Consider the following 16,464-nt stretch of genomic DNA (forward strand, 5'->3'; position numbering starts at 1 on the left):
CTGGGAAGCAGGTATTTCGATGTAAAATATTCTAGCATGCCTGCGTGGAGGCTACTGACAGTGCATCCTTGTTAGGATGAAGTGGGGACAGGAAGAGAGGCTATTGTGAAAACTCATACAATATAGAATAGCAGGAGCAAAGAGGCTCTCCGGAGAGGAACTGAGTGTTTTTTATGTGAAATTGTGGCTACATGAAACTCAGAAGACTCGAAATGGGAAACCTCAACATTTGTTGGTTTGTATTTTATGAGATGAGGTCAGAGAGAAGAATTTGGCTGGAGGGCGCTCCAGAGCAATTTGTACCTATTTGGAAGTTAACAGATGACATTAAAACTGCTAAAAGATGATCTGTAGTTTTGCTCCAATAGCCTTTTACATCCTGTTCTCTCTAACAGTGAAATCATTGAATATAGCATTGCTTTGAAGGGATGTTAGTGATCATGCAGCTATTTTAATTCAGGGGGAGATATAGAGACTTCCTGATTCTTAGTTCTGTTTTGGGGTTAATGGAAGTGGTTTCCTATTCAAGATTCGTTCCTGTTTCAATGGTATACATTAGAAAAGCTGCTATTAAGAACACCTCCAGTAATGTCGTATATTTGTTAATTTGGAGAACGAGTGTCTATTAGACCAGGAATATCTCAGAAGTAGTTTTTCAGTTTTGTATGCCAAGGGGCCTGATATATGGTAAGTGCTCAGAATCAATGCTTTGAATTGTGTTTGCAAATTCCTTCTCTTAAGAAATGTCAGTAGGTAACAGTAATAGTAGCTAACATTTGTTGGTTGTATCTAATGCCTGACACTACATATGATCCTTCACACAGGTGATTTCTCGGAATGGATACAACCACCTTGGGAGGCAGGCATTACTGTCCTTTTTACAGAAGTGGAAGCTTAGGCACAGAGAGGTTAAATAATTTTCCCAATAGACAGAAGCTAGGAATCAGTTCCCAGTCAATCTGACTGCTTATTTCATTAAGTACTGTGCTATCGTGTCCCCTATGTTGAAAATATTAAAATTAAAAATGGTATTAAAATATTTGAATAGTTGTTAAATTGCAGTGTTAAGTTATAATGACATGCAAACATTTTCCAAAGAATATTAAATTATTCAATATGTTACCCAAAAGCAAAAAGGTTTTTAAAAGGAATTTGATTTTCTTTGGCTGATTTACCAAACATAGTAGGGTGACCGTATATATTATCATGGAAACTAAAAGTGAAAGGGGGGTACTATTCATAATTTTGTGGTGGTAATAGGAATAAACTATATTTTCCTGGCAACTAAGTTATGCCATCACCCTGCTGATTATTATTTGTTCTACTAGATCTTTGAGGCAAAAAATATTAAAACAATTCTTCACATTTTTAATTTGCAGGAGGATTCCTCAGTGTCAATGTAAGTGAAGTCAGTTTTGATGAAATTCATCAACTCTTCTCCAAGGATTTAGATATTGAGCCAGGGGGTCATTGGAGGCCAAAAGACTGTAAACCCAGATGGAAGGTGAGGTAAATTCTTTTCATAAGCAATTTGACTGTTACTGTGCATTTGAGGAAAGAATGTGCTTGATTCAAAATACAGAGACAAATGTCTTTAAGTCTTGATAAATTTAAAACATCAGTATTTTTGTCTTTAATGTTTACTATTTATAATTCAAATGTGATTTAAGTGTTAACGTGTGAAGACTGTAAATGCACCTGTGTAGATACAAAATAGATGCTCGGTTCATTCTCTTTGAGTTCCTGGTAATAAATACGTGACTTGAGTTTGGCTTGGAAAACAGATTTTTTCTGTTGTTCTGTTCTGTTTGGAAGAGAGGCTGTGAGTTCCCTGCCTCCTGCAGCTGTCCCTAATGATTACTGACACCTGCAAGCATAGCCTCACCAATTTCTGGAATCGTGAGAACTTACTCGGAGGATATTAATATCCTGATTTTCAGTTTGGTCTGGCGTTGGGGTCTTCAAGCTGTGTTTCTCAGAATCCAAGATTATAAAGAGGCTGCTCAGAGATCACTGTGGGACTTGAAAAGTTGGACTTTGGGCTCTTCTTGGCTTCAGAAGGCACAGCCCAAGCTTTCAGTCTTTTTGGTATGTCAGAATTCTATTCAGTGTTTTGTTTGAAAAACTGTAAGGGGGTGGGTTTGCCTCTGCTGCTTTTGAAAAATTGAAAGCCATAATTTAAACCAGACTTGCCCTCAAAGCTGTGAAATTGGTTAATAAGTGCATATTCATCTAATGTTATTACGTTTGAGTAAGAAATAACATTTATGTAATTCCAATGAAGACTACAACTGATTAAATCAAATGTTATTTCCTGAAGAATTGTGATATTTGATCTGGAGACAGTTTCAGTTTTCTCTTTTAAAACATTAGTATACTTCTAGAATATTTGTATGTTCACCTCCCCCGCACAGAAAAAACCCCACTGGTAGGAAGGAAAATCATATGTTGTTAAACTCATGAAAAAGACCCTCTGACTTCATCTACCATGAACTCTTTGTGTTTGAAGATGTGTATTATTTGTATCTGTATTCCCAACACAGAGCACATTGTCTTGTGTGAGTTAAGCACTAAACACAGTTTTGTTGAATTAACTCTATAAGGCAAATAAAAGCCTTTTTGGCCTTGTTACAAATGATTCAATAAATGGTCAGCTTTCTTATTGCCTTGAACAAGTTGTGAAGCTGCTTAAATGGATTCCAGTACCAATTTTAGCAAAACATTTTATTTTATAATTACCTTACACTGTTTCTCAGATCAGATTCATTTAACAAATGAATCTCTTCATATTTCTTGATTGATTTTCCTCACATTTGTATCTATATGAAATGCGGCCCAATTTGTATACATTCCACCTTTTAAAAATAGCCTGGGCACATAAATTATTTTTAACATTTGGGTATTGAGGGTGTATATTGAGTGCTAATAGAAAAAGAAGCACACTCAGTCACCGAGGCTGTGGGATAGCACGGAGGTTGATACTCAGATAGTTGTTTGTACAGGATATGGCACACCCCTCAGGTGTGCTCTACTAGTAGCATACTAGTAGAACAGTTTGGGATAGGAAAAGTGAAGTCTTCTTGTCCCGTTTCCAGTGATCTATACCAGATGGATTTTAAATTTTTTTGTTTTCTTCTCATTTTCCAGGAGACCGGTGTATCACACGAGTAGTTCCTACTTAGAGATATTAGTAGACTATAAACTACATATGACTCAGTAGGTAACAGTATTGAGAAGAGTTCCTGGAAAGAAACTAATTCAGGGATCTAAGGTTCATACCTGTAATCCCAGCACTTTGGGAGGCTGAGGTGGGCAGATCACTTGAGGCCAGGAGTTTGAGACCAGCCTGGCCAACATGGCGAAACCTCATCCCTACTAAAAATACAATGGTGGCACATCCCAGCTACTCAGGAGGCTGAGGTGTGAGATTTGCTTGAACCTGGGATGTGGAGGCTGCAGTAAGCCAAGATCGCAGCACTGAGCTCTAGCCTGGGTGAAAGAGCAAGACTGTCTCAAAATAAATTAACTTATTTTATTTAGGAACTATATGATAATGCTGCTTTTATTTCAACTTTTAGCAAACCCTTCTCAGAATATAGTCTGTAGTTCAGAATTACACAACTAAAGGTATGAAAGGAATTTTGGAGATTATTCAGAAGTGAGCTATATTCACATAAATATTATATAACTATCATCTCACTAAATATTTAGTTACACAGTTTCTCCCCCTACCCGTCCCTACCTGCTTACTGATAATGTTCCATTCTCATATTGGAACAGTAGAGAGAGAGGGAAGTAAGAAATGACTAGATTTATGTTAAACATCTGTCATTAACTTGATTCTTAATATTTGAGGCCCCTTTTTTAAATGAGAAAAATACCAGTGCAGTTAGTTGATGGCAAATTAAATAGAACTGAGATCTTTCTTTTTTTTTTTTTTTTTTGAGACGGAGTCTCGCTCTGTCGCCCAGGCTGGAGTGCAGTGACCGGATCTCAGCTCACTGCAAGCTCCGCCTCCCGGGTTCATGCCATTCTCCTGCCTCAGCCTCCCGAGTAGCTGGGACTACAGGCGCCCGCCACCTCGCCCAGCTAGTTTTTTGTATTTTTTAGTAGAGACGGGGTTTCACTGTGTTAGCCAGGATGGTCTCCTGACCTCGTGATCCACCCGTCTCGGCCTCCCAAAGTGCTGGGATTACAGGCTTGAGCCACCGCGCCCGGCCAGAACTGAGATCTTTCAAAACGAGTAATTTCAGCTGGCCAACCTGGTGAGACCCTCGTCTCTCCTAAAAATACAAAAAATTAGCTGAGCGTGGTGATGCAGGCCTGTAATCCCAGCTATTCGGGAGGCTGAGACAGGAGAATTGCTTGAACCCGTGAGGCAGAGCTTGCAGTGAGCTGAGATCGTGCCACTGCACTCCAGCCTGGGCAACAGAGTGAGACTCCGTCTCAAAAAACAAACAAACAAAAAACCAGTAGTAATTTCAGCAATTCCTAGATATTCCTGAATGCTGCAGGTTTGAGTAGAAGATTTCTGCACAGGTTGGACAGCTTATGGGGCAAGCTTATATCTAAAGAACATGAGGATGCTTTGCAGGTCATTAAAAGTGAAGTGTTTACCTGTGACATTGACTTTCCATTCAGATTTCAGATGGAGGGCTTGATGAACAACTTTGGTCTGTCACTTCCAGGCTTAAAGAACCAGGCAGCTGCTTGATGCTCTTGTCTACTCAGAGGCCTGGAGTTTCATTTGTAGTCCAATGTACCTCAAAGATGGGTCTTGGCCTCCCTGTTTCAGAACTACTTGAGGCATATGGTAAAAATGCTGATTTTTGGCCAGGTGTGGTAGTTCAAACCTGTAATCCCAGTGCTTTGGGAGACTGAAGCAGAAGGATCATTTGAGCCCAGGAGTTTGGTGCAGCTGTGATCACACCACTGTACTCCAGCCTGGGCTATGGAATGAAACCCCATCTCTAAAAGAAAAAAAAAAATGCAGATTCTTGAACTCAGTCATCAAACATACTGATTCTATTGGTGGGAAGGAACAAGAACTTGCATGTTTAACCAAGTGCCTCCAGTTTGAGAATTGCTCCTGTAGGTACTGAAAATTGGGAGGAGTAGGAAGATGGAACTAAAAACACTGAAGGAGAATGAGGGTTTACCAGCTTCTGCTTACTCAGTGGCAGATAGCTAGATTTACCTTAAGGTTCCCAAGCCTAAAGCCATGTCATTTAGGGACACCATAGCTGGTGGTGTGCTGAAAATTTGAAAGTAGGACAGAAACTTGGTGGGAGAAATTGATGTGATACACATTTTTCTTGATGATCTCCTCATGGTGTATATAGGAGAAAATAAGCAAGGGAAAAAATGGTGCACATGTTCAGCAAGATTTGTGATTTTAAAGTAGGAGCAAACTGGATGGAATAATTTTGCTTGATCAAGAGGTGGTGAGGAGAGATTCAGGAGGATGAAGTGTTGTTTTATCAGAAGATAATGACCAGATGTTCTCGGTCTCCACTGGAGGTGTATCAACAAGAGAGTGGCTCAAACAGCAAATTAGGGCACATAGAAGAAAGAATGTCCCGAAACAGGCTATTAAGCCTTAAAATAAATGATCACAGAACAATGAGATATTTTCTAGACAAAAAATTGTAAACTATGCAGGACATTCTTCCACAAACACAAGAACTGATGTGCCAGATGAATTTTTAAGATATTGTTTAGCTTTACTTTAATAAAAGCTTTGCTTTAGATTTATCACATATTCACAATCTTTAATAACCCTCTCATTAAAATTTGGACGTCTGTTTGCTGTTAGCACAGTGGGTTAGCTTATTTGAATTTGCCAAGACACTGGTGATTTCTTTCTTTCATTACCGTCTCAGTTTCCTTATAAGATTTTTTAAAAAAAAAACCTCTTGATATTTAAATACTTCATTGAAGAGGTTATTGTATTGGGAGCTAGAACTTTACCTTTTATTTATCCTTATATGTTCAGCTCATCACTCAGTCTAATCGTCTTTAATTAATATGCAGTGTCTTTAATCGGGCCTCTGTAGCCATTTAATAATTTCTTCCCTCAAATATCTATAATTGGCGTTAACTGCTTTTACAGCTCATTGACATTATGTCATAGGTGGCCAACTCGTGGCCAACTTCCAAATCAAGAAGGGCAGGCTTGACTTATGAAGCTATGTGTTATCACATGGATATGCTTTAGATAAGGTCAGTAGTGGGATATGTACTCACCATCTTAACCCCTTTTATTCCTTTTACTTTTCATAGCACTTTCCTATCCTAAAAGCAAACCCCTGAGCTGGGTTGGCAGTTGTTTTGATTTGGGAATTCCTTGAATATGCCAGCCATTGGCACTGAAGCCCAGCAGTAAGTCTCGCCTCAGTATATAGTTCCAGTACAGTTGGCAGCCATTGTGCAGGGGCAGGAAGGAGGTCTTGGGTGTGTTGGGCAGGTGTTGCTGGGGTAGCCTTGTGGTCCTCAGGCTCCTGAGCCAAGAGAGACCTTTAAATGGGAGTGGAACCCAAAGTTGGGCTGGCAAGGGCACCAGACCTCTTTAGTTCGTACCATTTGCCAGACAGATATGCCGTAATTAATATAATCATGAAAACGTCAGCCTCATAGCAGCCATTGTCTCTCTCTTTTTTTTTTTTTTTGCTATCCCATCAGCATTAGGGGAAAATGAATGGTGGAGTTTGTAGTTTAGACATCTTCAATTTTGCTAAATCATTTTTTGTTCTCTTTATAAATGAAAATGTTTGAATAATTTAAAAATTTCTGCCATCTATGATCCTGGTAATGTAAAATACATGGTTAAGTATTATTTTCGTTTGATGATGTCTAATATCAGGTCCTGATTTTAAAAGGATTAGGTGCACAACTTAGGCATTCTCAATTATTTGCATTTATTCATTTATTAATAAACTTTATTTGGTATAGATAAAATTTTAGTAAATCATAGATTTAATGTTCTTTCACAATATTCTGTTACAACCAGTTTAGATTGTATATTTTAAAAATCCAGATTATAGAGTGACACAGAGGTATTTTGGTTAGATATACTTTCACTGTTGTCTTTTTTTGAAAATCTAATGATTTGGAATTTATGATCTGTGGAAAACTTGCTTTAATTTCAGTTTTATTAGAAAATTCACTATAATAATAAAGCTAGCTCAGCTAGGAAGTTGCTGAGAAAAGTAATTTAGAAAACACTGAGGTTTTTCAAAGACAAAATCTAAATTGTAAGGAGATATAGATTGTATGACAAAGTTTGGATCCAAGAAATGGAGGATTTGAATTAGTGATGATTGATGATTATTCATTTATTCCTGTATTACATTAAAACATTTTATATAGATGGTGTTTTTAAGTGTTGGGTTTGAGAATTACATTAGGTTTTTTATTTCATATTAGAAGAAAGATTATACTAGAACTATTTTCATTTCTATGTACGTGTTTTTTCTTTTACTTTTTGGGTGAGAACAAATTTCTTTGATTGATAAAGGACAAATTTCTGTGCTGCTTACATCATCTTTTCTTGTTATGGATTGTTGCCAACTTCATTTTAAACTGAATATTATCCTACCACTGAAATACATTTTAAAAATGTATCAAAAACTTAATTCTACATTTTGATTAAATGAAAAATATTATATTATCAAACTTCATGTGTATTTTGGGGCAATATCATGTATGAGTGAGGTTTTTTTGTATGCTATGGCTGGAACCCCATGTTTGAAGATTTTGGTTTCTATTATATTTCTGAAAATATCTCTAGGACAGAGAAACCATGTGTAAGACAGTAGATATTCAAGTGAAATGTCTTTTAAATTCAATTCAAAATCCAGAAAGTTATTATTTAGGATCTACTCTAAAACCAAGAAGTTACTCTTACGATACATTCCCCTCCCTTACTTTTCATGCCCAGTTGATAGCCAAATCCTGCTAGCTTACCTCTTAGATGTGTTGAAAACCCATGTACTTCTCTTCTCCTTTATCCTCCTCTTAGTTTAAGCTACCGTGACCTCTTTTCTCAACAGTTGTATTAATTGCCTAACCAACTTTTTCATCTTCTCCAGTCTGCTCTCCATACTGCCACCAAAGTAGTCTTTGCAGTCACCACATCTGATTTATCACTCTTTCAAAATCCTCCCACAATTTCTCGTGGTGTTCACAGGTTAAAGACCACAATCCTTAGAAAAACCTTCAGAGCCTCTTCTACCTCTCAGCTTTATAAAGATGTATGCAGCAAGGACTTTTTCCGTGTTTGCTTAATGCTGTATCTCTGATGAGAAAATTTATAAGGGCGTGGCTTTAAAACCATGAGCAGTTTTCAAGGATTAATTTTTATACTGACCTCTAGGATGTGCTACTGTATTTATTTACATACATGGCTATTTTGTTTTAAAGGTGGCAGTTCTTATTCCCTTCCGTAATCGCCATGAACATCTTCCAATCTTTTTCTTACATTTGATTCCAATGCTCCAGAAGCAGCGGCTGGAATTTGCCTTTTATGTCATTGAACAGGTGAGAATACTTTTCACAGTGGTCACTAAGTATACTAGAGTCTAAACTCTTAGATATGGTTAGATTAAACATGTTAGTAGTTTAGGATTAATAAGGTAAGTCAAATTCTTTGTTTTATGCTTGGGTGAAATTACATTTTGGATTGGGCCTATATATTTCTTATAATAGTAATTTGGTCAAATGAGTTAATTAGCAATCATGTTTCACTTTAGTATGATAGCCTCGTTGTATTTTAATGACATTCTAAATATTGGATTGTCAATCTGTGGTTTTTAAAATAGCTATACAGCTGATACTTACCTTACAGGATTAAATGTGTCTTTGACGTGTAGTATTATTCCTTTTGATGTTTTCATTATTAGGCTTATGATCTTTATTTTTGAAAACCTCTGTAAAGTTTCATTTAATTGAGAAACTGCTTATTTTCTAATTTAGGCTACTTGGCAGCATTTAGACTCATGTACAGACATCTGGACTCATAACTGGTGCAACTCAAAGTTCTTTTCTGAATTATACCGAAGCACCCTACAGTTACCTCAGCTATATTTGCAGTGTTTGATTTGAAAAAACATTTCAGTTTATGACTCCTGAATTCAACTACAGAAAAGGAAGGAAAGTTTTTTTTTCTTTTTTTAACTCAATAGCAAAGCATAGGTTATTCGCGATTGAGGATTTCTTTGTACTGTGGGGTAGTTGCTGGCTATCCCTGAAAATCAATATTGGATTAACTTTGTTAGGTAATCAGAGACACCTAAATGAGAGCCAGTTATTAAACCTAAAAACAAAAAGTAGTATACATTAAACATTTTCTGTCCTGTTTTCAGTTTTTCATTTTCAAAATCATCTTTCTTGGTAGAGGAACCTTGACTGTTTCTGTTGTAGGATATAGACCCAGCTCTACAGTTGGTAAGTAAATATGCATCCAGTGAGCTGACAGATCAAAAAAAAAAAAAAAAAGCGTACATTACATGGAAGACTAAACGATGTGATGCCCAAGATCCCTTCCAAATTTGAGATTCTATGATTCTTTAAAAGAGATAACCAGGTGGAGAATGGAATTTTAAAATATTGTCAAAAAAAGCTTATTCCTTTTGTTTCTGAACAGAGGCTATCAAAGCTGAAAGCATCATAATTCTTTAACATAGTTAATTCAAATAGTTGAAATGACCCTGACTTACTTTTTGTAGTCTTTGTTTAAAGGCTATAAAGTATATATATAAAGAAAGAATTTGGCCTGGTGTGGTGGCTTATGCCTATAATCCCAGCACTTTGGGAGGCCGAGGCAGGTGGATCACAAAGTCAGGAGTTCAAGAACAGCTTGGCCAAGATGGTGAAACCTCATCTCTACTAAAAATACAAAAATTAGCCAGGCATGATGATGGGCACCTGTAATCTCAGCTACTTGGGAGACTGAGGCAGGAAATTGCTTGAACCCAGGAGGTGGAGTTGGCAGTGAGCCAAGATTACACCACTGCACTTCAGCCTGGGCGGCAGAGCGAGACTCTGTCTCAAAAAATTAAAAAAAAAAAAGAAAGAATGTAATTTTCTACATTATTTCTAAACATGGACAGAGTGATGTTTTGGAAACCTAAAAAAGATCTGATAACACCTGAAGACCAGTTCTCCATGCCAGCTTATATCACTTTGGTATTGTCACCTCATATTTCACATTTAAGTGTATGTGATAGATGGTAATTTTCTGTTAATGTATATTGACCTTTCCAATTGCTTCACATCATTGCCAGCACTTGGTATGGTCAGTCTTTTTAATCTTAGCCATTTTAGTGGGTCTGTGGTAGTATCTTATTTCCCTGATTACTAATGTCAATCATCTTTTCATTCACTTATTTGCTACCCATAGGCCTTCTTCGGTGAAATTTCTGTTCAGCTCTTTTGCTCATTGTTCAATTGAGTTGTCTTTGTTTTACTGAGTTGTAAGAATTCTTTATATATTTTAAATACAAGTCTTTTGTAAGACATACGTTTTGCAAATATCTTGTAGTCTATGGCTTGCCTTTTTATTTTTTTGACTCTTTTGAAAAGCAAGTTTTAAATTTTGATGGAAGTCCAATTTATTGATTTTTGTTTTTATAGCATGTGCTTTTTGTATTATATTTGAGAAATTGTTCTCTATGATTTTCTCATTCTTCCAGAAGCTTAATAGTTTTAAGCTTACACTTAGGCTAATCATTGAGTTAATCTTTAGATATGATATGAGCTAAGAGTGAAGTTTCATGTAGTTGTTTCATCACCACTTGTTGAAAAGACTGTTTTTACCATTGAATTGCTTTAGCACCTTTGTTGAAAATCACTTAACATATACATGTCATATGTATGCAGGTCTGTTTCTGGTCTCTGCGTTCCATTGACTCTGCTTGTCAGTTTCTACTAAAAAGTCCGCTAGGCTTTATTTCCTTAGTTTTCAATAGATAAGTAACAGTATAAATGATAGACAAAGTTACCTGGCTTGTATTATTAGATAATTTTATCTTTTCTTTTGGTAGAAAAATACTCAAAAAAATTTTTGTTTTTAAGATGGAGTCTCCCTCTGTCGCCCAGGCTGGAGTGCAATAGCGCAGTCTTGGCTCACTGCAACCTCTGCCTCCCAGGTGCAAGTGATTCTCCTGCCTTAGCCTCCCGAGTAGCTGGGATTACAGGCACTCACCATCATGTCCGGCTAATTTTTGGAAAATACTCAAATTTTTTATTCCTAAGATGGTTATAGTGTCTCCAGTTCCTTTATTCTAAATCTGCCTTTTTTTTTTTTTTTTTTTTTAGTTTCTCACTCTTAGCTTTTTACCTCTGCTTTTTCTCCATGGAAATGCTTGGTATTAAATATAACATACCATACTTCTGTGTGTGTAAATCATCCTTTAAGTTTTGTGCCTTATGTACTTTTTAATGTAATAGTCTATACCGTGAAATGTGACTTTTTTTACCTAACAAGTGAAAATTTTTATCTGCTTTCATGGTAGCTGTGGTTGTAGATTTGTACATCAGTTTTACTGATCTAGGAAAGTGCTGGTTTCCTTTGTGTAAACTTCAATTCCGCATAATGTATTGAGAGGGGAGAGAGCTGTCTCTGTGGTTTGTTTGCTTGTTTGTTTGTTTTAAGACGGAGCCTCGCTCTGTTGCCAGGCTGAAGTGCAGTGGCGCGATCTTGGCTCACTGCGACCTCTACCTCCTGGGTTCAAGTGATTCTCATGCCTCAGCCTCCCAAGTAACTGGGACTATAGGCATGTGCCACCACACCCAGCAAATTTTTGTATTTTTAGTAGAGAGAGGGTTTCTCCATGTTGCCAGGATGGTCTGGATCTCCTGACCTCATGATCCACCTGCCTCAGCCTCCCAAAGTGCTGGGACTACAAGCATGAGTCACTGTGGCCTGTCTCTGTTTTTAAAGGCATATTATTCTGAGAGTTGACTGGTTTTTTGGTGTATGTGATGGAGCAATCTTTGCAAGGCAACTAAGGTCTGCGTTTTTATTTTCAAACCTTTTAAGTCTGAGTCTCAGGCTTGATCAGTATCAATTCAGGACCGTGTATTTGATGGAGTGAGGTTTTGAGGTAGAAACATCTTCACCATATTTGAAATAGAAAAGTAATTTTTCTGCTAGACAGGTACCCGGGGAGTGCTAAGCAACTGAAGAGCAGCTCAGGAATTCTAGTTAAATATGGAGGATGGACATGGGTTCACTACTTCTTTCCAAACTCCTAAAATGAGAGTGAAAGAAAAAAAACTTTTGAAAAGTTATTAAACCTCAAGGACAGAAAGTCGTGGGTGAGAGATTTTCACACGTTTCTGTTAAGTCAGGAAGCAGATGGAGTGCTGATGCCTAGCAGAACAGAGGATGTGCAAACCCACGTGCTTGTAGAGGGTGATGTGACAAGACTAGACTCAATTTGCTGGACACACCTCTGTCTCAGTGCTGTCACTGAAGGTAGGCTGAAGCACTGTGCTAAAGTAAGGAGATTGTTTAAAAGTTTGACTACAAAACAGCCACATTCCCAGTTGCTCATCTTTACTTGTACTGCCAGGTGATTACTCTGTTGTATCTTGTAGCAACTTTTTCCAGTTGATCCTGTGGAAAAAGTGTAGCAGGAAGCTCCTGAGAGTGCTGACGCAGCTGTGTGGTAGGGCCTGAAACCAGGGGGATTGAGTAAGTCTGCATGCTGATCTTAGGGACCCCAGGCCTTCCCTGTCTGGCCTTTTGAAGCCAACAGCCCGGTGTGAATCCCCCCACCCCTCAAGCTGTGGCAGGACGTAGTGGTGTCTTCGCTAGAGAAATAAATTATCTCCAGGAAAAAGAGTCCAAATCTGATATTTGAAGGTCTCTAAAGGAAAAGGCCAGCCTGTCACTTTATCAGCTCCCTGCAGCCCAGTTTCATTCATTCAACAAAAGGAATATGGCAGTGAACAAACCAGACAAGGTCCCTTCTTTTGCTGGCCCAGAAGGACGGGCTGTAGTAAATCATTGTGCAGTGTCTCCATGGCACTCAGGGCAGAGGGTGGTAAGGGCGGGTAGAGGTGCTCTTTTTTGCAGAGCATTTGGGGAAGACCTCTCTGGGGAGGTGAGATCAGAGCATCCTGAAATGATGTAGAGGAGAACGCCATGCTGATGTAGAGGCTGTGCACTCTGGAGAAGGCAGGAGAATACTTGGTGTGTTTGAGCAAAGAGGTCGGTGTTGCCAGAGCATCAGCTGAGGAACATTCTGGGGAGGAAATCAGAGAAGCAAATAAGGAAGTGCAGGGTGAGGGCTTGGATTACCCTGTGTCAGGTAGATTAAGTCATTCCTTTATGTAGAACCTTCAGAAGACACTGGATAAAGTGATGTTTTAGAAACCTAAAGAAAGTCTGGTAACACTTGAAGACCAGTTCTCCATGCCAGCTTGTACCACTTTTGGTATTGTTACCTCATATTTCACATTGAGATGTATGTGGTAGGTGGTAGTTTTGTATTAATGTATACTGACCTAATGTAAGTCTCTCCTCCACTTAAAACCCTCCACTGCCTTCTGGAATGTCTTAAGTAGAGGAGCAACTTAATCTAAGTTTACAAAATGACTCTGGCTACTGTGTTAAGAATAATAGCTGTAGAGGGATATGGCTAACGCAAGGAGAGCATCAGACAGCTTTAGCAGTTGTCCGGGTAGGAGATGGTTACCATTTGGGCAGCTGTGGTCGTGGAGGAGGTGGTGAGCAGTGGTTGGGTTTCCGCCACCTTGGGTTTTAAAGTGGTATGAGTTGCCGAAGAATTGGGTATGTAGCCTGAGTGATGGAGAAAAGTCAAACATGATGCCAGCGTTTTTGTCCTGAATAAAGAAAGGCATTGCTGCTTCCTGAGCCGTGCCTACTTTTGTTTGTTGTTTCAGTTTGGTTCAGGGATGTGTGTGTGTCTGTGCTTATATGGGTCAAGAGTGGTTTGCAGTAATACTTGCATATGTATTCCTCTTGATACGGGAGGTGGGCAGGGAAGTGCTTGGTAGAGAAGGGTGGGTCCCTGGTGAAGGCTTCACTGCTGGGCCTGTCCCGTGGACCTAGGTGAGGACAAGCATTTCTGTTTTCATGCCCAATTGTTGCATTTCCCAAGACCACCCTGGCCTATCATGCCCCCATCCTATAAAAGCCCCCGAGATCCTGGCAGGAAGAGACACAAGCAGGTGGATGTTGAGAGGAACACACCAGCGGAAGAGCATACCACACCGGCAGACGCCGGCAGGCCATCGACTGGTGGAACAACACCAAGTTTGACCAGGGCTGTTGGAGGAGAGCCCGGCCTCTGAGCAGCCCAACTCCAGGGGAAAACCACCTTCCTGCTCCATCTCCCTCTGGCTCCCCATTCATCTGCTGAGAGCTACTTCCACTCAATAAAACCTTGCACTCATTCTCCAAGCGCCCACGTGGTCTGATCCTTCCAGTACACCAAGGCAAGATATGGGATACAGGAAGCCCTCTGTCCTTGTGATAAGGCAGAGAGTGTAACTGAGCTGATAAACACAAGCCACCTATGGACGGCTAAACTGAAAGAACATCCTGTATGTAACACAGGCCCACCGAAGCTTCAGCTGTAAACATTCACCCCCAGACACTGCCGTGGGCTCAGAGCCCCACAACCTGCCCGTCTCCCTGTTTCCCCTAGAGGTTTGAGTAGCAGGGCACTGAAAAAGCGAGCCACACCCCCATCGTATACCCTGCGAGGGGCATAAGGGAACTTTTCCCATTTCACCCTCACCTGTTGAGTGCCTTATTCTCCAACATGATTGGGCAAGTCAAGGATCCCCAGATATCTGAAGAAATCCTCCACAGGAGGAGACAAATGCAAGCCAAAAAGGAAGTGTAGAAAATACAGATAATGGAGGAAGCAGAGGAAATCTTGAAAAAGAACAAAATCTCACCATCAGGATCTATAATGAGGGAAGGAAAGATAATCTATGGAACAGAAATAGTATATCATGAAGAATAATCAGAGAATAAGAAAGTTATTGAAAAAATGAAAATAACTAAAACAAAACTTTCAATAGAATGGCTGGAAGATAAAATAACTCCCCCAAATAGAACCAAAGCTAAGAAAATAAAAGAATCTATCTAAGAGTACCAGTGTGTCATGGAAGTAACCACCCTCTAAGGTGGCCCCCAGGGGTCTTTGCCTCCTTGTAATCAGACCCGGTGTAGTCTTCCCACAGCGAATAAGGACTGCTTTGCACGGGGAGCCGCGTACTGTGGGAGGGACAGTACATGGCTTTTGAGGCTAGGTCATAAAAGATGTTGCTGCTTCCGCCTTGATCTCTTGGATCAGTTGCTGTTGGGGAAGGCTGCTGCCCTGTCATATGGATGCCCAAGCAGCCCTGTGGAGAAGAGCCAGCTTGCCAGCACCATCTCACAGCCACGCGAGTGAGTCACCTTGGAAGTGGATCCTTCTGCCCCTAGTCAAGCCTTCCAACGTGTCCAGCTGCCCAGCCTTTAGTCTTCCAGCTGAGGCCCTGAACTTAATGGAGCAGAGTTGAGGCATCTCCATGCTGCTCCCAGAATTCCCTCTCCCCAGAAGCCATCAGCATGATAAATGATTATTTCATTCATTCATTCATTCAATCATTCATTCATTCGACAGGGTCTCTCTCTGTTGTCCAGGCTGGAGTACAGTGATGCAATCTCGACTCACTGCAGCCTCGACCTCCCGGGCTCAAGCTGTCTTCCCACCTCAGCTTCCTGAGTAGCTGGGACTATAGGCACATGCCACCATGCCTGGCTAAATTTTGTATTTTTTGTAGAGTTGGGGTTTCACCATGTTGCCCAGGCTGAGACTATTACTTTTTTAAGCCACTAAATTTTGCTATGATTTGTTACACATCAGTAGATAGTTAATAACATTCACTAATCAAGGTACTGTAAAAAAATACAGCAGAAAAAAACTTGAGGGGAGTGAGAGACAAATGACCACAGACCATGAGAAAATTTCCCCAAAGTGAGGGTGGGAATCTTTAGATTAAAGGGGCCCCACGTGCACACATGAGTAAGATACAAATCTGCCTTGAAATGTATTATTTTAAAATTTTAGAATACAAATGGAAAAGAAGATATTACAAAAGTTTTAGAATGCTGGGAATTCTAGGAAAAATGATAAATGATTATGAATCAGAAACCTATGAACATTCTCAGCAATACTGGAAAATTTTTTTTCCCTGGAATTTTTTACCCAGTCAAAATGACAAATGTGAGAGTCGACTAATGGCATTTTCAGTCATTAATTGGCTAAAAACGTATTCTCCATGGGTCTTTACTTAGGAAGCTCCCGAAGAATGTGCCTCAGCAAATTGAGAAAGCCAAGGAAAAGGCGTGGGTGATTTAGGGCGTGAAGACAACCCAGCTGATAGTCACACATGGTCTGGAGAGGGCAAGGGAGAGTTGGGCTTGAGAGATGGAGAAGG

At 39.5% G+C, this 16,464-nt stretch overlaps 1 protein-coding gene across 3 annotated transcripts in view; it reads left to right on the top strand.

The window, feature by feature from the left end:
* The window catches only part of LOC105468047 (beta-1,4-galactosyltransferase 6), a 64,621-nt gene that overhangs the window by 37,913 nt on the left and 10,244 nt on the right, over nucleotides 1-16,464 (top strand). For all 3 annotated transcript variants that reach the window (XM_011717991.2, XM_011717982.3, XM_071085503.1), the window contains 2 exons: nucleotides 1,380-1,504; nucleotides 8,422-8,538. In XM_011717991.2, the coding sequence (XP_011716293.1) occupies nucleotides 1,380-1,504; nucleotides 8,422-8,538 (242 nt within the window). The remainder of the gene's footprint in view (nucleotides 1-1,379; nucleotides 1,505-8,421; nucleotides 8,539-16,464) is intronic.

The sequence above is a fragment of the Macaca nemestrina genome, chromosome 19 (assembly GCF_043159975.1).
Source record: "Macaca nemestrina isolate mMacNem1 chromosome 19, mMacNem.hap1, whole genome shotgun sequence".
Lineage (NCBI taxonomy): Eukaryota > Metazoa > Chordata > Mammalia > Primates > Cercopithecidae > Macaca > Macaca nemestrina.